The 22,906-nt window shown below is 40.7% G+C and overlaps 1 protein-coding gene across 1 annotated transcript; it reads right to left on the minus strand.

The window, feature by feature from the left end:
• Nucleotides 1–248: 248 nt before the first annotated feature.
• igf1 (insulin-like growth factor 1) lies at nucleotides 249–16,319 on the minus strand. Its single transcript, XM_082509575.1, has 5 exons — nucleotides 16,024–16,319; nucleotides 14,538–14,697; nucleotides 4,593–4,840; nucleotides 4,401–4,433; nucleotides 249–2,565 (listed from the first exon to the last, which is right to left on the minus strand). The coding sequence occupies exons 1-5, from the start codon at nucleotides 16,069–16,071 to the stop codon at nucleotides 2,506–2,508; spliced, it is 549 nt and encodes a 182-aa protein (XP_082365701.1). The 5' UTR covers nucleotides 16,072–16,319; the 3' UTR covers nucleotides 249–2,505.
• Nucleotides 16,320–22,906: the final 6,587 nt, after the last annotated feature.

Raw genomic sequence — 22,906 nt, forward strand, 5'->3', positions numbered from 1 at the left:
TGTCTTGTTTTAAGTAATTTCAATAGCTGGTACTTTGACTTCCAGTTAGGTGAATTATCACCAACACACACATCTGGACAGACAAAAGTACACGATGACTTTTTACAATCTTAATACAATTGGAAGAATCATTGTTCACAGTTATTTTGTCAAGTTATTTGGCATAAGGGATCTATATTGAGAAAATAATTTAAAACAGTAGAAAAAATAGCATTTTGCCTTCTTGGGAACACAACATGGTATATTCATTTCCTTTTTTTTTTTTTTTAAAATTCTTCATGCATTCACAGATTTCACACAGATACATTTACTCGCTTAGACTACTACCTTATTGAAACAGCTTACAAATAAAAACACTATTAAAATGGTGGCCACAAGGCTGTGCAAAAGGGAAGACCTCCAATGTAAGCCCTGCCATCAGTCTCTTAGCCATCTCTTGCAAGTAACAAACTACAAAATAGCACCATTATACAGTGGATAGGATTCTTAATACAGTTTTGTTATATGAAACCATCATGTACAATGAATGATAGTAATGCATAGGTTAACATAATGGGAATACTGTTTGATTATACACAGGCAGAGGAGACAGAGCCAGAGATGAGTCGTCTTGGGCAATTATTATTTTTTTCTTATCGTTTTTTTTTTTTTTATCGGGTTTTTTTTTTTTTTTTTTTTTTTTTGGAGGCTTAAACAAACAGCCGTTTTTGTTAGTCCTCATGCAAGGACTTCTCAGAACTGGCTTTTCATCAAAGTTGGTGTATGTCTGCATGACCTTTGCTTGTAGTTGCATAACTCTAATTTACCTTGTGAGTGCTTTTGTATGTGTATTTGTATTCTGATATGCGAACATCACATCACCAGAAAGATTTGTCCTTGTGGTTTTGCCAACGTTCACCAAATATGTGTGTTTCTTGGGTGCACTCTGCAATGAATGCAGTGGAGGTTTATTCTACTCTTGCCATCAGATAAAGTTGCAAAATTCTCAGCCTTCCTAAGCTAATAAAATATCCAGGTCAAGATCAATCACTTAAATTCATACGTGTGAAGGCTCTGCTTTTTTTTTTAGAGCACTTGCTTTGACTAAACTGGGGTGGGTGGCTGTAGCTCAGGTGGCAGAGCAGGTCAGCCACTAATCAGAAGGTCGGTGGCTCGATCCCAGGCTGCATCCTGGCTGCATGCCAAATATCCTTGGGCAAGATACTAACCCCATGTTTGCCTACTGGTGGTGGTCAGAGGGCCCGGTGGCGCCTGTGTCCGGCAGCCTCGCCTCTGTCAGTGCGCCCCAGGGCAGCTGTGGCTACAATGTAGCTTGCCATCGCCAGTGTGTGTGAATGGGTGGATGACTGAATGTAGTGTAAAGCGCTTTGGGGTCCTACGGACTAGAAAAGCGCTATACAAATGCAGGCCATTTACCATTTAAACTTTCATAACATCGTGTTTACCCTTGAACACGGGTTGTGAGTGGAAACCTGTGTTCAAGGTTAAACACAGGTTTCCACTCAAACGGAAATGTTGACTGAACTGTTGTCAAAAATCAAATTTGGCTGGGGTGTTGACACGTGAAAGGATGCAGACGACAAACATTTTGCCTGATTGTCATTATTTGACTTTTTCCGCTTCAGTTTGCCAAATGCACTTTGACTTCACCGAAGGACACGCTTCTGAGGGCCAAACGAGAACTCAGTTTTAGCTTCTGGTTAATTTGTTTTTCTGTTTTGGAAAATGTGAAAAATCCCAGTCTTGTTTTTGTAGTACCTTCTGTACTACCTACTTTCTTTAAAATCCCCTCTAATAGTGCTTGAGCTCTTTTTATAATGTTTGGATTGTAGACTCAGTCCTCAGGTTTTGAACACTTCCTGGGGCTTAAGAGAGATTTGGACTGATCTCAAACCTTCCAGCGACTCCTCGTAGTAAGGTTTAGACTTAGGCTCAAGTTAACATACCTACAACAATGTTCAAACTCTGATGAACCACCTGGTCTTTGTCCTTAAAGCAAACCTTTTTTATTTATTTTTTTTACATAATAAAAATATCCACAGTAATGGATGGTGCATAAAAACAAACTCTGAAGGTAATATATCAGCTTTGAACTGGGGTACTAACTGTTAAATGTGACCGAGCCACAGTCATGCTGCTCTCTGATTGGCTGAGGCCCAGATACGTTCCCATCTTTCCTGGAGCCTGGGGAGGCTGCAGCTCCCACATGGAGGTATAATAAGCTCTTGTTCGTGTCTTAGCAGCTAAACTAGTCTGTTACATTGCATTAACAAAGAATTCCTCCCAGTATGGAATGGTGCAGTGTATAAAATAATCACAACTTTCCACATCAGACCCTTACACACCACCTAGCTCTCTGTTTTCAATCATTTTGAAGAGCTTTTCAGGTCATTATTAGCATCTTCTTTCTTTTGTTTTACAGTGAACCATTCCACAGGGGTACCAGGTAAGGCCACTCCCTTCTCTCCTCCCAAGTTGCTGGGCATTTGTCCATTTGCTCCTTCCCTACATTCTGTAATTCCTGCCCCCCGAACTTCCTCGACTTGAGTTTTTCTGGTGGACTTCCTGCAACAAAAAAGAAACACTTTTTTTTTTTTTTTAGATGTACAGCAGAGATATAGAAGATACCGGATGGCCTGGTCTTCTGTACTTATTTGGTCAAAATTCATCTACCCGGCAGTTTTCATATTGCTTTATCCAACTTGGGGGTCACAAGGGGTTGGAACACATCCCAACTGATATTAGGTAAAAAGTGCAATACACTCTGTGTGGTTACCCATGCATCTTGGGGCTAATTTAGAGAAACTTAGAAATACACACTTTCACATCTATGGCCAGTTCAGAATGACCACTTTACTTAACAACCGCATCTTTGGTCAGTGGAAAGAAATGAAATCAGATATGTAATCTCCAAACAGAAAGACCCTAGCCAACCAGGATGCTCAAACTTAGAACCTAAAACAGCTGCTAACCACAGCAACATGATGGTGATGGTGATAAACAATAATGAAACAAAACAAATTTTTCATTTTTTATTTCTGGTAACTTCAAATAGGAATCAATTTTAGTACCTAACTTCCAAATCCCAAAAAGTTGTTTTCATTCATCTGTACATTACACTTTCAGTGGGAGAAAGGTTTTGTTAATGATCCAACTGTCCTTTTCATTCCACAATGAACCGAATCAACGTTCTGGTATGATGGAACATGCATCAAGACATTCCAACATCCAAATGTTGGTCTAAAAGTGATCTTGTCTAAGGTCAGTCATATGCCATAAGGATTCTTACACTGGTTAGGGTAACACTAGAGCAGATGGGGTATCCTGGTCTTGTATTCAAGCAACTGACAGCAAGGGGAAATCAGGGGGAAATTGCTTTGGACTGTGCTCTGGAAGAGTCCAGAATCTAGTAATAGTAAAAGCCCTTAAAATTACCTGACCTGACTGCTGATCACTTTCTTCACTCTCAGTGTTTAAATAACTTCTTCTTCCACTAACATCTGCACATCCTAGCCTCTAAACAGGGTTTTTATGTGCCTGAGCCATGCAAGACCTAAGTAAGGGAAAGTACATAAGTAGTTCTGCCTGTACTTATTACAGTACTTATTCTAGTAGATTCTAGGAGTAGTTATCTACTTAGTTCTTAACTCCTTACCTCCCTGCCAAGGAGGTCTGCATATTTTAAATCAACGATATGTTCTTTATATAATTGATTTTTGGACTCTAAATGAATTCAAACAAATGCAGCTCACTGAATTTTTCTTCAACATCCTTCCCTCTACAATGCTTGATTTTACACTCTGCCTCTTCTGAGTGTGGTTATTCTGATCAGACGTGGGCACTCGGATTTCAAATGCATTCAGTCAGAAAACATGCTATATTCGGACAGAGTATGATCTCAACCTTCGAACAGATCTAAAATTGTTCACCACCAACTGCCAGTGATGTACGAACAGCTGCAAACATAAAATCACTAAACGTGATATGTATGCTTTGGCTCCTTCCCTTGCATGTGTTGTATTGTAAGCTATCTGAATTTTAGGACATAATGTAAAGTAGCAGAGTGGAGATTGTGCCTGGGGAGTGCCACTGCAGGTCTACCACAAAAACCACTTAGTTTCTTCTTCCGATTCTAATGGTGTTCTTTTTTTGAGAAAAGAGTAAAAAGCACATGGTTGAATTTTAAAATGCTCACACTATGACACCGAATCCATATTTAGAAATTACACGTTCTTTAGTTGCCCCCTGATGTTCTAGAACTAGGATTTATATAAAGTTTTCATTTCTTGTAAAAAGATTGCCCTGCTTTTGAAACTCTTACGTCATTGGCGAGATTGCGTATTTGATAAAGCTTAGATGACAAAAGGACAATGAAACATGAGATCATTTTGCATGCATACCTTGAAGGATGAACTATGTCCAGGTGAAGGTCTCTGTGGAAGAAAAAATAGGTCACTTTAGTTTCTGCTAATTAAGCTATATTACCTTAATTAATCAGGATATTATGCACGTATGTTCTGAGTATGTAACAAAATGTAAATTCAATCCAATCAACAATTTTTAAAATTTATCTGTTTTGATGCTTTGCTCACCTTCTTGTTTTTTGTCTTGTCTGGCTGAGGCGCTGTCCTACGCTCTGTCCCCTTGCTCGCTCTGCTACTAACCTTGGGTGTTCTTGGCATGTCTGTGTGCCGCTGTGAACGCACAGAGCGAGAAATCTTGGGAGTCTTGACAGGTGCACAGTACATCTCAAGGCGCTGCAGCTCACAGCTTTGGAAGCAGCACTCATCCACGATGCCACGTGACCGCCTTGCACTGGGGCCATAGCCTGTTGGTTTATCTGTTTGAGAAGAACGGCAGCAGGTTTTAGACAATGGAGAGACAGAACCAGTTCCATTGCTTAGTTCTAATTTTCTACCCAACAAAATTGGTGGCTAGTGCGCTGAAATAAAGGACTCATTGATCCAAACTTTACTACTTCAGAAAGAAATCTGCACTTGTTTACACGAGCTGGTATAAAAAGGCTAGGTAGCAATATTTTGGCTCTTGAGTGGACTTGAAGAAAAACCATAGATTTGTTTAATGATTTCATATGACTGGATATATTCTAAAAGTATATTTATATAAAAAGTCAGCCAGAGACAACATTTTAAATCGGTTAACAAAACTATTGCTAGCTTAATTTGCTATCATCCTATAGGAAAAAAAAAATCTGTTAATGGTAAATGTCCGTTCAGCCAGTAAAATCAGTGTTGTCCGCATTTGTTTACCTGCTTCTAAATTAAGGGAACTTTGATTTGAAATTTAGTACATAATTTAAGTGGTAAATTTGTCCTCATGCTTATGGCCAGTACAGGTTTAGCTGAACCAGCCAAACTCAACAACAAAAATATTGATGTTAGCTAGGAAGCAAAAAGGAACAATGTTGTTTCATGATTTCCGTGCTTTCTACATATAATTGCATATATTTTTTAATTTGTACAAATATAAAGCATAGGCCAGAAAAAACACTTTACATGTGTACAGCTGACAAAACATTTTTATATTAGCCAACAAAATCCGTGCCTTTGTCTATTTTTTCCCAAAATACCCATTGATTTAAAGTTTACTACGCATTTTCAGTTGAAATTGTCACTTTTGAGTCTTTAAATTATGACATTATTATTTTCCCTTTCCTATGCTTCTTATTTTTTTAATAGAATTAATCAAAGACATTCTGGCGATGGCTGGACGCCGACGCCACGCTCGTAATAAAGCTGTGATAACAGCCGTACGGTCTCAGTGACACTGATTTCTTACATGTAAAATTTACAACATATCACATTGCACACTGTGGACTCATTTTGGCAGCTGCATCAATGTAAAAAAAAAAAACTTTAAAAAAAAGGAGGGAAAGGGGTGGGGGAAGGGGGGCAGTCACCCAAATGGTGAGAATATCCTGCTCAGCCATTTTGGCCCAGGTGTCTTTTACATAGTCCAGCGAGGCCAAGCCACAAGTCCCCTGGGCCCGATCCACCTGCAGAAACATCCAGGCAGGCTTTTAGGACCACACCACCATTGGCTATGTCCCACTGTTCATTCACATTTTTATTTGGCAGAAGCACCCTGGAGGCTCGTTCAAATAACACAGATTTTGAGGATGGAGACATGATGCATGCTCACTGCATGAAGTAAAGAAGCAAAGCCAGCTAGCAAAGGTGTTTTGGGTATTTTGCTTTTTGGGGGAGGTTTTTGAGTCCAAATAATACATCTCAGGGCGTGACAGATTTTTGACTCAATGATCACATTTAGTTACAGTGACGCCAGTACTCACTTCCTCTTTTAACTCCCTAACCCCCCAGAACCCACCCTCTTTGGTGGCTTTTAGAAAAACCCAGACTTCCCATTTACAATTCCCTGCTCACCTTGAACAATATAGTCCTGATGGGCTTTTCCCTGTTACCAAATGAAATAATAATAATTTAATATGGCATTTACAAGGAGGAAATGCCTTTCCCTCTCAGAGTTAATAGCTCTTGGCTCAGAAGACTGCCAGTGCTGACAAAGTGCATTAACTTCTGCTCTCTGTCTGCCTTGTCCTGACAACGTTATTTTGAACAGAGAGCAGCTTTCATTCAGAAACAGAAGCATCTTTCTCCTCAGACCCCCAGACACAAAGCAGAGTGGAGGCTAACAGAGGTGTGAATGAAGAGGAGGAGATGGGGGGTGATAGGGAGGCTTTCATGTTGCTCATCAGGTAGCTGGATGCTAAAAATACCTTGTGCACCTGCATTATTTAGGAAACAGAAGAACTGGATTTACCCAGATCTCAGACTTCTAAACTAGATGTGTGCAAACTAGAAAACTGAAATATTTAAATGGCTGAAAAAAAATCTTGATTTGGATATTTAAACTATTTATTATATACAGTATTCATTTTGTTTTTCTAAGAAATTCTTTCAGTGCTTGTCCCACTGAGTAACAGTGGGCCAAGCATTGGCTGTTCTATTAACACCTGACGTGAAGACATTTAAAATGAGAAAATTGCGACACTGAGCCCTGGCTGGTGATTATATAATGGTTTCTGAAAGCCAAAAGAGGGGCTGTGCTTCAATGCCTGGCCTGTTTTTCAATCCCCCAACCCCCCCACCCCCCCAATAAAGCCTTACAAATTAACATCCGCTATTATTCTGAAAATAGTTTGCCACCCTGCTGCACAAACAGCTGGAAGGGACAGGGTAATCAGCTGGTGCCGGTTGTAACATGTAGGATAATCAGCTCAGGCAGGTTAGGGGAAAACACGCATATAATAATCAGGTCTAAAAGCTTTGGATAACTGCTGTAATCCCCCATCAACAAAGAATTGTTTTCTGTGACTGTTAAATAAGGGTAAATAAAGAAGATGCAAAAAAGGTTTTGCCGATTTTGCAAAAGTCAGTCTGAAGGAAAACTTAAAGAAAGAACGTTTCTTTTGATTATTAAATACCAACTGTCTTTAGGAAGGACCTTTAACAACTTACTTCTTTGCAGATGATGCCAGCCTGTACAAATATTTCTAACCAGAGCAGCACATACCGTACTTGGTGGTGAATTCGAGAAAATAAAGAGAAAAAAGCCAGAGGTTTATTTAGGAGGGCCTGATACACTGGATAGCTATGCATGTCGCACAACCGGTGAGTCAAGGAACCACAACTAACACACACATCTCTGAGAAACCCTGGACATTGAAAAAGCTATTCTTTTCAGACGTTTTATGAACATTTTGATGTGTTCTGAGGTATTTTCCTTTGTCCATAAGTGTGTTAACTTTGGAATAAGTTCTACCGGTTGTAAACTGAAAACAACCACAGTCTTTGTCCACTACGAATTAGCCACTTAGACATTTACAGAACCTTCTTTTAAGTGCTTTTTAAAGGCCAAATCATAACTTTTGTCTCATTGTATCACTGATATGCACATTAGCACTCAACCCAAAATCTGAAGCCGTGTGGACTAGCACCACTGCAGTCACACCAATTAAAAGTCAAGTGAAAGCTTGTTTCATACGCCATGTGTAGTTTAGTGATGTCTTGCACAACCTTGATCTTGTTCTTGTTTTGAATTTGCACACACTGTTTTCTCTTTTTGACTTTTTCCTGTTGTTCAGCCAAACACAGCAAACTAAGCAGCTCTTCTTCCTCCATCAGGAGGTCCACACGATTTCTAGTGAGCATGTGTGGAACGCATCTGCGTAGACTTGACCCCGGTTAAATATGTATAGAAGCACTGTTTGAAGTTTAAGTCTACAGCTGGCTGCACAAAAACCACAAATTGGTCTTTGGGGTGGAGTACTTCTTCACCTTGGATGTCACTCTGACAGCATCCTTCTTAACAGAAGCTATGCTATAGTTTTGACTAGCCACAATCTATGTTAGTTTTTCGTAAAGTCTTTCATCTGATGTCACCGCACGGTTCCCTGAAACATCTTTGGTTTGGTATTTGACAGGCTCAGCATGCATAGTGCTCATTCCTCCAAGGAACAGCACCGGAGAGAGATGGCTCAATTTCCCCATTCCAGAGTGGCACAGAAAGCATCTGAGTTTTACAGCTTGGTCATGGTCAATAAAAAGCAGTGGATTCTTGGAGCCAGTGCACTGCTCCTCCTGTGAAGTGTCAGGGAGTTTACGGCTGGGCAGGGACTAGAAAAGCTGCTTTAAGTACTAGAAACTATCCCTTTATCATTGGTACCATGTTTTACGGCTTGTGAGAATTTGAACCTTATCCAAATGCATTATGAATATTTAAAGATGGATTTTTCAGGGTATGTGTTCTTGAAAAAGTTTTGCAACAACTTTTGGAATTTACAAATGTAACGTAATTTTTTCTCATGATCGGTAGTTGGGAGACAAGTTAAGTTATCATTACATGGTTAGTGGTCATGTGTCTGCAAAGCCTCGACACTGGAAGTCTTTATCACCAGTTGGTGGCCATTAAAAAAGATCGCAGGGGAAAGAACTTTGCCTGGAAGCTGCATCCATCTTTTAGATTGTCTGCGGTTAATGCCTGTGTTTGATCATGTATTTCTTCTGCTTATCGTGGAGATAAATGTCATTATTTATTATAGCCTTGAGTATTTGAATAGTTATCGAATTTAGGAAGGCTACATTTCTGCATTACAGACAAATGTAATGTGATCACTGCTGTGCATGAGTCTTTGGTTACACCTAACAAGCGAAACCAAGCCATTTTATGAGATCTATAAAGACAAAAGAACGCCATGAAGAAGATATCTATAAATCTAACTAATGTTCCCCTGTTTTCTTTGTAGAAGGCCTGCATAATGTGAATGAATGAAAAGGTTAAGTATTTTTTAGTGTCCTCAAATCCCTCGAGTCTCAACTTCACCTAATGTACAGATTTAAATCTGGACAACGCCTGCCTGTCCTTTTCATGAGAAGCCTCTTTGTTCCAGTATTTCGCAGCGGGGGTCAGAGATGTTTAGTTTCAGGTCTTCATGGGAAATCGACACCTTTTCATAGCGATGGAGAAGACACAGGAGGGCTTTCTTCGGGCCTTGGTGCCTTCCGCTGTGTGCCCAGGTCCAGTGCAAAACTATGGCGGGAGGGGATGGTGGAGGGTGTCCTGATCATCCTGTAATCCACATAATCCCCTGCTGCTGAGGGACCAGGCCTCGCCATGCGTGAGTCTAAGTGCGTGCATGTGACGTGCTGTTTACACATTCTCCCTCTTTCTCCAGCTCAAGTGGCTCTGAATAAAACTGGCAGGGACAGACACTGAAAAGGAAGTCATATCTCATCCTCCACTCTCCTTTCCACCTTCAACTCACCTGAGCACACTGCATTTTATATTTGGTTGCCTTCTTATTGGGTATTTGTGTAGCGACGATGAGCTTTTGGCTGAAAAAAGGATGGATTATTTCATCTTCTTTGCAGACACTATGCAGAAGTCTTACAGAGTAAGATTAAATATCTCGTGCTCACTCTAAAACAGCTGAATATTTCAGCATGAACTAAAAGTGACTTAGAACGCGGAGCTACTTAGCACTCACACTTCAGCCAAAAAACGTCCCATAACAGATCTGATTCATGGAATGAACATCCCAGTGAAATCACCCCGCAGTCCTGCCTGCTAAAGCATTACAAAGACAACTAAGGATTTTTTTAGGTCGGGCTAATAATTGGAAAAACTGACTGCAGGTTTTTTTTTCTCTGTTTCATTGACCGCAGTTTGTTTAATTACCCTTTAAAAAAATGAATTTCCACCAACTAATGTTTTCTGTCAGGGTAGGAAATCTGCAGTTGTGAAATACAAGTGTGCTTCACTTTACTGGTGGCATGGCAAAAAGCACTGTGAGCACATAAAGCCCGCTGTTGTTGCAACACTGTCTCTGCACACATTATCAATCAGAGGGCTGCCAAGTTCAACACGGCCAGACTGGAGGGGAAGAGTTCAGGGAAAGGATCACGCTTCCTTTGGCCAAGCCGTTACTCTGCCGCGTCCTATGGACGACAGAGCCCAAATGGATTCTCCAGATATTTTACTGACTAGAAGCAAAGGAAAAGGGATGACAGCGAGAATATGAGAGAGCGAGAGAAACCGAGGACGACGGCGAGAAGCATATTTTCCAAGGCACAGCACCCTGCTGCTCAAACCTCGTCATCTTTTTCAGAGAATGGCTGGAGTGTTCATGAAATACGTCTCTTTTTAACAGGAAAAAGTAGCATTGATAGATGGATGCTGTGTAGTCCACTGACAGCTCAGTGTAAGGTAATGTGGGAAAGACAAATACGTTCCACCAACCACCACAAAAAGGTCTGTTCCTGTTTAAGAAGTATATTCTACATGAGGATTCATGAGTTGCATTGGCTTCTGTTCAACACTTTCCCATTTAATAAACTGCAGTTAAACTCCGGTATCAGTATCCAACCCTTTGTCACATTCCCACATCACCCGGCTCTGAACACTCTCATACCTTGTCAAAATCCTAAACATATCAAAAACTTTTAAGCTACAGCTGCAGACAGGTCACGGGACCATTTCAAAATCGGAGAAATGAAATGTTCAGAGTTGGGGTTTAAAAAAAAAAAAAAAAAGACTGCTAAGGAAAAAAAGATGCCAAAGTTCAAACCTGTTTACTCAGAATCCAAGGCCTGCACTTATTAAAATGTTATGTTTGATCATTTAAAGAAGAAGACGCTGAAGCCGAGGGAATCCAAAGACCAAAAAGTCTTAACAGGCAGAATACTGGCAATCGGACTGGCTGTCAAGACCACTTCACAGCATGTGGGTATTTCCAGGAGCATCTGGACGAACACGGCTCGCAGCTTTGCAGTAGCTTGGTGGCTCTCCAAAAAACTTTCTGGCAAATGCCATACAGAGGCCCTGACGCAGAGAATGATGTGGACTGGTCCTGGAAAAGCTGCAAGGAGCAGGATTCGGGGAGAGGAGCAGCAAGGTGCATGCTGACACTGCTATCTGTAAAGAAATCTATTTACATTCAGAAGACGCAATTCCATAGAATTTAAATTATTTAATTTGTAGAATCTCTTAGCATAACAGCCAGAAACATGGTTTAGGTTATGCAACTCAGACCCTTTGTTAAGGTTAGAGAAGGGGTAAGAGAGAGATTTTACAGTGATGTGTGAATTGTATTGTGCCTATTTAATTTCCAATCTCTCCGAAACAAAGTCATACATAAACAAGCTGGTAGAAAGCAGGAAATTGATCTGAGAGTAGCTTCTGGCTTTTAAAAGAGAAGCCAACATGGAAGTGCTTTAAACCTGCATTTTTTTCCAGGCCACTAGAGGGTGATAGCTGTAGTTTGAAAAAGACTTCTGGTCCTATAGAAGTCTTTGGGAAAATTACCTTCTGACTTGAGTTCTGTAAACACTTTCCTGCATAATGCACTTTGTATGCAGTGTCAGACGTTTTTCATGACAGGTGTAGCTAGTCCCATCAAAGCACAGTTCAGATGATTCTCAGTGCCAAACGAGAACAGTTGATAGCTGAGCTGATGAACTTGTACAAATCCAGTTGACCAACTCTTATATTTAAGCTGCATGAAGAGTCTATTATATTCTGATACAGCGACAGATAGCTGAAGAGACACCATGGCCAAGCAATGGTTCTTGTTATGTTTCTGTAGTCCGACTGAAGGGCGCAAGTGTAGTTGGTGCAGGGTAATGTAAAATCTTTGTGTTCGTGTAAATTACCAGGCACACAGACGCCTCCTCAGAGCCTCATACTCGCATCACATGACACAAATGGACTCGAGCCTAAAGCATATCCCATCTATTAGTTTGTCCCCAGTTGCTATACACATCTATATACATCTGCACGCCACTTTAGAACCCACTTCCATCCATGGCACACCTTTCCATGTATATTGAAAGGTGGAAAGGTCCCAGAACAGAGCCATGCCACCACATGCAGAGATCTGCAGATGGAAATAACCCTTCAACAATAAGAACCTTTAGAGGGTTGGCTGTAGCTCAGGAAGAGCAGGTCACCTACTGATCGGAAGGTTGGTGGTTTGGTCCCTGGCTCCTCTAGTTTGCATGCCAAGTGTCCTTGGGCAAGATACTAACCCCAAGTTGCTCTCCAATGCATCCATCGGAGTATGCATGTGTTAGAAAGCACTATGAATAGAGAAGGTTCTTGTGGAATGGGTGTGATTGGGTGAATGTGGCATGTTGTATAGAGCCTTTTGAGTACTCCGAAAGAGTAGAAAAGCGCTATATAAGAATCAATCAGTCCACTTGTATACGTTATGTTATGTTCTTACTAACTGCAGTGCTAACCATGACCTAGTGTGTTGCCGTAATTTTTTCACAAATACTTTAGATTAGTAGAAGTAGCTCTGTGGTCCAAACCTATAATTGCGACTTTGTTCATCACATGAACTGAAGATGAGGTATTTCCTAGTTTGAGGTTGTGGGCCCTGCAGTACCCTTAAAAGCTGGCCCACACGTTGTGGAATCACAGCACCACAGTACTTGGTTTAGGTCAGTTAAGGATTTAAACCCAGCTGTTAAGCATTGTTTCAACACCAGAGTGTATAGACAATATTTGTATTGAAGTCCCTTAAACCTGCATTTTTTTTCTTCTAATGGCCAGCAGGGGGCGACTCCTCTGGTGCAAAAATGGGAAAAGTCGGACTACGTAGAATTCTATTAGGAGATGACCAGATCATCTCCTGCGATCTGTGATTTCAGTAAACACTTTGCTGATTATTGGTTTTTAGCTAATGCAACATGATGATTACGTAGTAAATTATGGTCAAATAGGACCATAAAGCAGGGTAGGTTTTATCATAGGGTGAAGTCTATGCTGCTTGCATTTAGACTAAGCTTGTGAATGCCATCCATTCTCTTCTGCTTATCCAATTCATTTCAATCAGCTACATTTTAGTGATAATTAGGAAAAAAATAATGGGTTATCAAGCCAAACTAAGTTATTGAACGCAGTAAAGTTATCTGCTAAACCTGCGCATGGCTTTAGACCACTACTGCCCACTTCTTCTGGCCTCTAATTGTCCTACACGATAGAAAAGGTATATTTTCAAACTATTCAGGTTCAAGCGAAGGTGAAAGAAATCAATTACTGGAAAAGAGAAGAACTGCAAATGCATTATAGATGCTGCTGATCTCCAAGAGAAATCTTATATCTTCTTCTTCTGTTTTTCGAACTGGCAGCTGACAAAGTCTACCACATGTGGAAAATCTTTCATAACTTTGGGACCAAACCAAACCATTTAAAATGGATTGTTATGACAAAACTGCACAGGAGTCAGAGGGAGAACTAATAATTTTATGAATAAGAAATGACTGTTGGTGGAGATGTGATGCTCGTTGAGGACATTTGCTGAAACTGGCTTAATTGATGGATGCCAGCCAGAGAAAAGTGAATAATAAGCTTCTAACCTTCAGCTCTGTGGGAGCCAACTATACTGTTAATGTACAGTCGTGCTGCTCGTCTCTGACAGACAAAGCAGGATACATGTCCTGAGAAACTCTGGCTGCCGGTGGAACATTGCACCTAACCTTCATAGCTCCATATATCCTGTGCTGCTCTGGGCTAGGTTGTACCCTTAATGGAAAAATTGGAGATTTAAATCCTGGTTTCTTGGTCGAGGGTTTTCTTTGGGTGGCTCTCCCTTCTCTGGTGGAAAAAAGAAAAAACTTCACTGCAACATTTACTTTCTACCCCTCCTTTTTCTTGGAGATAGCCAAATTCCACTTAAAGCCCTTTCCCTCTGGTCACAGCTGCGATTTGCCACCAATAAGAGTTACTTATCATTATTCCATATTTCATCTAACTTTTCTCATTCAGAATTTGACCTCGGTGATGAGAGTAGCATTAAAACAAATGTACAGGGAATTTAAATATAAGATGTAAGAGTGGATGAGGAATGAATTAAGTAAAAAAAAAAAAACATTAAGGGAAAGCCAAGACGAGATGTCAAACTGGCTGTTCTTTTATTTATGAGCTCGCAGGAGGTGGAGAGCTCTGGGACATATACAGCCAACCTTTATGAATAAATAAAAAGGTGCACTTACTGAAATAAAAGCCTCGCTCTCCACAGACAAACTGCAGCGTGTCGACCAGCTCCGCCCCGCACAGGGTCTCAGGGCCCGCCCCTGTTGCCGTCGGAGTCAGGGTGAGGACGCACAGCAGTAGTGAGAGGGTGTGGCTACAGGAGATACAGCACATCGCACTCTGCGCACAGGGAGAGAGCAAGAACATTTTCACAGCATCATCGGAAAAAGAGTTTCATTTAACCACAACTCAAAGCTTCATGCACTCTTCTCCATTTAGCGCATCTGCTGTGACAGTTTGTTGCACAGTGTCTTGCTCAAAGGCACGTCAGTAAGTGGCAGTATTACACTCGCACTGTCAAACACAGGGTTGAAAAAAAAAAAAGGCAGCCAGCTTAAAGTTGGGAATCCAGGATGTTCCATCTGCTAAAAAGGGGAAAGAAACAGATGGTAACTTTACAGGAGTTTGGAGATGTGGAGGAAAATGTATTAAATCCAGACTCGCACTCGGTGCCAGAGTCAGTCAAACAGGAGGCTGAGCAGCTCTGATGCTCCGGAGCGCCTGTGCGTAACCGAGCGGAGCGCGTCCAAATTGAAAACACACTATACCCCCCTCCTCTCCTTCTCGTCCATCCGCCCGGCTTCTGTGTAGTGGGTCTTAGCAAGTTAACAACAATCTGCATTAATCACATTAATTAAATGCAGGCTATCTATCATTAACAACCAGTTTAACATTTAAAATGTGCCAAAGCCTAGCTGTCAGCGCATTATTAGGCGCAAAAGTGCCTCGACACTCAGAAAGGAGAATAAATGAGCTGCCAAGAGATCTTTCCGATCCAAAATGTGAGATGGAAAAAGGCTCTCCCGCCAAAGCCCGCGGAGGAAGCTGACTGGGCCAAATGTACATAATAAAGAGAATAAACACGGAACGTTATCCATCTACATCACAACCGCAAAGTCCCGACGCCCGCAAGTGTTTCTTGATAATCTCTCCTCTCTCCCGCTCTCTGTCTTTCAACCCCGCAGAGGAATCAGGTTAGATATTTACCACGTAAATTATGCAGACTCAGCAGTAATTACTTTGAAAGTTGCACAGCTGCATTAGGGCTTTCTGGTGGAAAAAAGCGCCGGGCGCACGGAAAATGTCCAAATTCATACCTGCGCTGAAAGTCATGCACGATCCATGTCAATGATTTTTTGATTGCAAAAAAAAAAAAGAAGAAAAAAGAATCAAAGCAAAATGTAGAAAATATAATTATCTCTGGAAAAAAATAAAATAGATTACCAGGACATGCGGGAGAGTTGTTCCATAAGTGGATGAAAAGGAGAAAAATGTGAATAAATCCGCACCAATGCATGCGTTCAAAAGCTGTGAAATACAAGCAAGCGATAAGAATCCCCTTTTATTGTTTCTTTTTAAAGTAGGCGAAGATGCTCTGTGCAAATAGTGAGCAAGTGAAGAATCAAGGTGATAATGTATAGTGTCAAAGGAAATCAGGTAAGTTACCTTGAAGACATCACATAAATGCCACTGAAAGGAAAAAGCGCTAGACATCCCCACGGGTCTCCACAAGACAAAGCCCGACGAAAATGAACTTGTTTAAAGTCATTAAAAACAGGGAGAAAGAGGATGAGATGCGGGCAATGTCACATCTCAATATTCCGACTTTGTTCCATTGCGCAGGCTCGTTTTGGAGAAGTGAGATTTAGCGAACAGGAGACGGATTTAGAGAGAAAATCCCTCACATTTATCTACATTACACAGACATTTTCAACAGGAAACAGCTGGGGCAGCATTTGCCTCCTACTCGTCCTAAGTTATTCATTAAGGATTTTGGGCACATATTCAAATAACGTCATTTCTGTTTTTTCTCAGAACGGGATTGAATTTTGATCTCTCTAAGACTTGGTTAGTAGTTCAGATCAGCCCCACCACCACCAGCAGCAGTAGCAGCAGCGGCTCACACTCTTACAAACGCATTATTTTGTGCCCTGAAAGCTCATGAAGGAGAAGTTAAAGACGAGCTGGCGGTTGTGATATGGCTCTTTGCTGTTGTGCGTAATTTGGCACCGCGTAACTGAACAGCAAGTCTCTCCACTAGTGGTTTGATTAAATAAATCATTAAAAACACTTTCCCACTTGGTCACCGCAGTGCTCCCAACTCGAAAACCTCACAAGGAAAAGCTAAATAAATGTGAACCGGAGTGAAAATGTAAAAATGTGACATTTTTATTACAGTAAGGAGCAAACTTGAGCCAGAAAGCCACATGTGAAGCCCTGTTTCTTCTAAATGAGAGCCACTGTGCAGGGTTTGCTGCCTTTCTGCACACTGTCACTGCATAATCCTGGTGTATGTCTCTGGTTTTCTCTCCCTTCTTGCTGATTTTCACTTAATAGAAGTGGGTTCGCCTGTAAATAACATCTGATGCTCCTGTGAACTAGAGTGGAAAAATAAAAAAAGGAGGAAAAAAAAAAGAAAAACACATGGGGTTTTATGATGAAGAAGACATTTATTTCATACCCTTGGAGCAATCGTCTGCACTGACAGACTCTTGATGCAGGGCCACCCACTGTCATCATGTTGAAGATGGGGCCCCGCAGTTCCCACTGTGTCACAGGAAGGGACGAAAGCTAGGGCTTAAAGAGGGTTGTTCTCAGCAGGGACGGGATATCAACACTGATCCAGTCACTAAACATGAGATCACTGCTGTGACCCAATCATAAAACAGGACACCAGCACGTATCCAGGCATGCTCCCTCCGTGTTTGTGTGTGTGCATCACAAGCATGGTTGGTTCCAAAGGGGACTTAAGACACGCAACAGTTAGAGTTGTTTGGGTAAAGTGGGTCAAAACACGATCATCATCAAATGTCCCAATCTGACACAGGCAGCAGCACTGACACACACTTCTGATACAGGAGCTCAACTCACAGATAAAGTGAGGGGCGTCTGAGCTGAGGGTCCTTGATGGCGTAAATGAAGCCGATTAAGGCAGTATTTTTGTCTGGTTTTGCTCTTAGTGCAGGATTACAGCTCAGTCGTCCAAACTTTTAAAACAGGTGCAGCCTAAAGTGTCACATGCAAAATGAGGAATGCTGCTTAATTAGAGCTTAATCTGCTGTTAATAAAGTTGTTTTCTTTAAGCAAAAAAAACACCCCAAAATGTGTCCCAAGCCACGCAAATCATTTCTTTTGTGTTTTTTTTTTTGTTGTTGTTTTTTTTTACTTTTCATTGTTTGAATTTTTATTTAACAAACAGTAGATTGATTCATAATCTCAATAAACAGATACCTGCAGATTATCTGAGAGGGTCATGAGCTGGTGTTTATTCGGTTTAATGGGTGAAGACGAGCCAAAAGTGTCTGATATTTATTGTTCTCCGTATTTCGTTGTTGACTACATCTGTAGTTGTTCAGCAGACATGAGCTGTATTCCTTAAGATCTCAGTCTGGGTTGATGTGGTTTCTCCTTCACTAACGGGTGCACTTTACTACAGCAAACACTCTCTTTTACAAACATCTGCATATGTGTTTAGAGCGCAGCCAAACAAGCACATTGATCTGATTTAATGCTGCACAGGGAGTGCATAAGTGCCGTAAACCTGCACTCTTTCTAACAGCCAGAAGGTGGTGATGCTTCAGGAGTCGAACAGAAGTCTTTAAGAAACTATTAAACATTTTCCTGATGATCTTAATGTCTCAGTTTTTAGTTTTGGTAGTTGTTTGTAATTTAGGGTCCTAAATCCTTCCTTTTCTCACTACGTACACTTTGAAAACACCAAAACAGACCAACAAAAATGTTCAAGTTGATGCTCCAGTGACTCCATAAACCAGTGCCAATGTCCATCTCTGATATACAGTCTATGATAGCTACTTTGTTACTTTGCTGAGAAGATGTATTTTCTTGTTGCCTAAAGCTCCAGAGGGATCCAAGTGGGACAGTTGATCTTTGTTTTACCCCTTATGCCTCTTTTCCACTAATAACTGCTCGGCTCTACTCGATTCAACTCTATTCCACTCATTTTTGGTCATTTTCCATTACAATTGAGTACCTTTTTAAAGTGTTTGGGGTCGTTATAGCAATCTAGCCAAAAGTCCTGTCTTGTCATTTGTATGTAACTCAAAAACACAACAATGGAGGACATTAGGGCGATGCTATACCTGCTGCTAAACCAATAAGTGTCTGCACCTTAAATGGCCAGTTTAATTTTTGTGAAGGAGACGGTCTTATGACTTGTCACTGTGATGCCACAGACTGGCCAATCAGTGGCGTGCAGTCTGTAGATGTCAAATGTTCGACTCAGAACACCTGAAACCCCTTCTGAGTAGGTATTAAATAAAGTACCTGCTACCAGGTTTTATCACTTAATGGAACCCCCTAAAAACCGAGTTGAGTAGCAGAAAAGGAGTTTTAATGTCATAAAAACAGGAGATCAGTTGCCATTAGCATTAAGATAATAAGACAGACATGTGTGACACATGTAGGCAAATTGATTCAGCGTGACACAAACCCTTCAAACATCCAGAAGTGGACTTTAAAAGTGGACAATTTCATCCACAGACACACAAATCAGTACGTATGACAGAAATAAAATCACATACAAGGGAATAAAAACAATGGTGGCGAATTAGACTATGCAGTTTCTGTGGAAGTTGCAGTGGGATTGATCGTATGATTCCGTTGGGATTTATTTTAAATGTATTCCACAACTGTTCAGAAGCATACGCTGCACAATTGAGGCGGTAATTTATAAGTTTTAATGGATGCTGGAGAGTATGAGTTAAGTAGGCCTGCTCTGAATGTTGAGTACAGTTTAGAGCCCCTTGTTACTCATTAATGAGCATCATTTTCAAAATGAAAATCATGATGCATTTAGTAAGACTAAGATGTGAGACCCAAAACAAGATAGCTAGCAGGCAGGAGCTCAAAGATCATTGTCTGTAAGACTTCTGTACAGAGACTTGCTTTTGAAAACAGAGGAGTCACCACCTACTGGCTGTTAGAAGGAATCTAGACTTGCTTTACTTTCCACACCATGAAACTTCTTTTATATACAGTTTTTGTCTGTTACCATAGAGAATATAAAAGATGGCTGTAGCTATTGTGACATCACCACCTTCACAAACCCCAAAGCACAACCATCTTTTATATACAGTCTTTGTTTAGTACAACTCCCATACAGTGTAAGGAGAGTGAATAGCAAACATTTACGGAGGACATCGGTATATTATTATATAATGTTTGAGTTTATCATATGATAGAAAATTGCACCATAAAGTAAAAACCATGTAAAATTCTGAAAAGTTAAGTCCTACTACAAAATTTTCTTTATTTTTCCTCTAAAAAGAAAGGTCTTTATTGGTACTGGCTTCTAAAATGTGAAATATGACTGTAAATTTAGATGTGACAGCTTGGATTCTGGTGGACTTAGGATGGCAATTTTTCTTGGTTGATTAATGGCTAAAGATATTAAACTTAATTGCAGCTCTACTTTACACCATCCCAGTCCAGCTAAATGCACATTCAAGGACACTTGGTGAATTAAATAACACATTTGCACTGCCAAACTTTAGCTTGATGAACTATCTTTGATTGCCCTACCTAACTTTAGGTTAATGCACGACATGACTTTTCTTCCTTTCAGGACAGCAGCTTGGAGATATAAACCGAGCGCCATTTGCAGGAGATGCTGATTTAGTTTAGAATGTGATGGTGATGATGATGATGATGAGGGTGATGCTTCTCTTCTTAGAAGGACAAAGCTGCTTTCAAGCCAGAGGACAGCCTTGTTAGCATCAGTTCATTCGCCGATGCCCGTAAGCCTCTCTGCTGATAGCTGATCTTAGATGTAAAATCTCATCTTTCACTGCCTGCTGACATAAAAAGCACACACACAATCTAGCGTGTAAATGCTTCATCACAGACTTTCCTGTTATCACTGTGGCTGTGGTCTGGCAGTATTGATGACGGGCTTGTGCAGTACATCTGCTGATGCAGTAGTAGGAGGAAGAAGAGGAAGGGGGAGTGGGCAGGCTGACCTTCCCTTGCTCTCTGTTTCTAATGCCCAGGTCTCTGAGCTGCCTCGGTGCCAGGTTTCCCTCCCTCTCCTTCACTCCTTCTCTTTTCTCTTTGGTTGCAAGACTTTTGAATCCCCTCATCCAACACCTCCCCCCCACAGCCTTGTCTAAGGAGACGTCCGCCCCAGTGAACTCATTGACCAGGGAAAGGCTTGTTTTTACTCCCTTCTGGTGTAGGAAGGGAGACAGCGCTCGCTGCAAAGAGTGTCCATCTGTGCAAGTTTTTTTGATCAAACGTGCATCTTAGACATATATATCTATATATATATATATATATATATATATATATATATATATATATATATATATAGATATATATATATAGATATATATATATATAGATATATATATATATATATATATATATAAAATTCCACTTATTAATTCCCACTTATTTCCCCATCCTCAGTTTGTAAATAAAACCTGCACTTTTTGCTTAAAAAAAAAAGAAAAAGGAGAGACTCACACAGGAGAAAGCTCTTGGTTACAAATGGAGTTATAATCACCTCATTTGGAACAGCTTTAAGATGTTAACACAGGAAGGCTTGTAAAGATGGACACTTTTTGCAGTGTTAACAGCATCCCGTCGGGTACCTCCTGCCAAACAAACGTCCGAGTCAGAGGATACGGAGCGCGGTACAGAATGCAAATGAATGCGAGTGGATGAAAGCGAGAGGAAGATTTAGAGTGGATGAAAAAGAAGATAAAAGCTTTTTGGTTTTGCATAACCTGCATGCAAGGGAGGATGGAGGGCTCTGTGTGTGTGTGTGTGTGTGTGTGTGTGTGTGTGTGTGTGTGTGTGTGTGTGTGTGTGTGTGTGTGTGTGTGTGTGTGTATTGCAGGGCTGGTACCCAAGATGGGAGGGAAAGTGTGAGGCTGGGGATATGTCTGGGCACACACACAAGTTCACTTGAGGACACGCACACATGCATGCACTTACACACACTTGATTAGGAGAGCAATCCTGCTCTATTTTGTTGATTAGTCTGAGGGTTTTTCCAGCTCAATGGTTTCTCTGTGTTATATTTCCTCTGCTACCATTGAGTAAAACAAAAAAGCTTTGCAAAAACAATGAAACAAGGGTATCTATTGCAAGTGATTGTAGGGGTAATTTCAGTTTTTTCCTTCTTCTTCTTCTTTCTCCAAGTCGGGTAGTTAAACAGGGTGTGGTGCTACATGAATTTGTGTGTGGCACTCGGAGCAGATATTGTTATCAAAGCCCTCCGCTGTGCCATACGCTGTTCATATGGAAGAAATAAAGGTGCGTCATGGAGAGAAACGCAAGAAATGGGGGTGCTTGTTTTGATACGCTATGTTTCCACGGTAACACAGAGGGGTCACAGTATTCTGGCAAAAAGGCCGGGAAACTCTATGGTGCCTGTTGATGATCAAAACCTACTTTTTCACAAAGATCTCTGGGACGGTTTAACTGTTTGTTGTGGGATTTTAAGCAAACTAAACTAGGAACATGTTAATAAACAATATTTTTTGTTGTCATTTTCAGTAGAAATCACAGATAACCCTACCATACACCAGTGGTTAGTAGCCAGACTGTGGGGTGGGCCCCCTTGGTGGGTCATCGAGCTGCTGGAGGAGAAAAACATGCGATGAATCAAAGCTGAAAGGTTAGGATTCGCGTAGTAAATATGCCAAATCGAGTGCTGATGCTGATATTGACCTTAATTTCACTAAAATTCAACTTGGATGTTTTTTTAATCGTTAATGATTGATAAAAATGTGGTGTGCGTGGCTTGAATTTGGCTTTGCAGGAGAGGCGTGCTAGAAAATGTTTGCAAACCTCTGCTGTAGTTACCTGAAAACAGGAGATTATTACATGACAAATAAACAATAATAAAATAAATATTTGTGCTGCCACAACACGTACTGGTGTCATTCAACAGCTGTACAGAGTTCTTCCTGCAAAATAGATTGGATTACATAGAAGTCTATGTTAAAATGAGCAGAGTTTGCTTTCAGGCCTGGCTACATTGTTATTGACTTCGGCTTCAGAATCATAACTTCAAGTTTGAAGAAAACCAAGATGACAACAGCCAAAGCACTCCACAGTTTCAAAACAAGTCTGCAAATCGATGCAGTCTTTCATATTTAATCTATCTATAAAACCAAGAAATTGAACTCAAAACTATTTGAGCAATTTGAGGCCAAAAACTAATGAAGAATTTGTTGAGGTTATAAATCAAATAAGCAATAGAGTCATTTTTCCATGGACTTCTTTTGCAAAAAGATGAAGCTCTCTGGTGGCTTTTCAGATTGTCTTTTAGACACAGTCTATCCAGTAATGGGATCATTAT

The sequence above is a fragment of the Aulonocara stuartgranti genome (genome assembly GCF_965226115.1).
Source record: "Aulonocara stuartgranti genome assembly, chromosome: 17".
In the NCBI taxonomy this organism is placed as follows: domain Eukaryota; kingdom Metazoa; phylum Chordata; class Actinopteri; order Cichliformes; family Cichlidae; genus Aulonocara; species Aulonocara stuartgranti.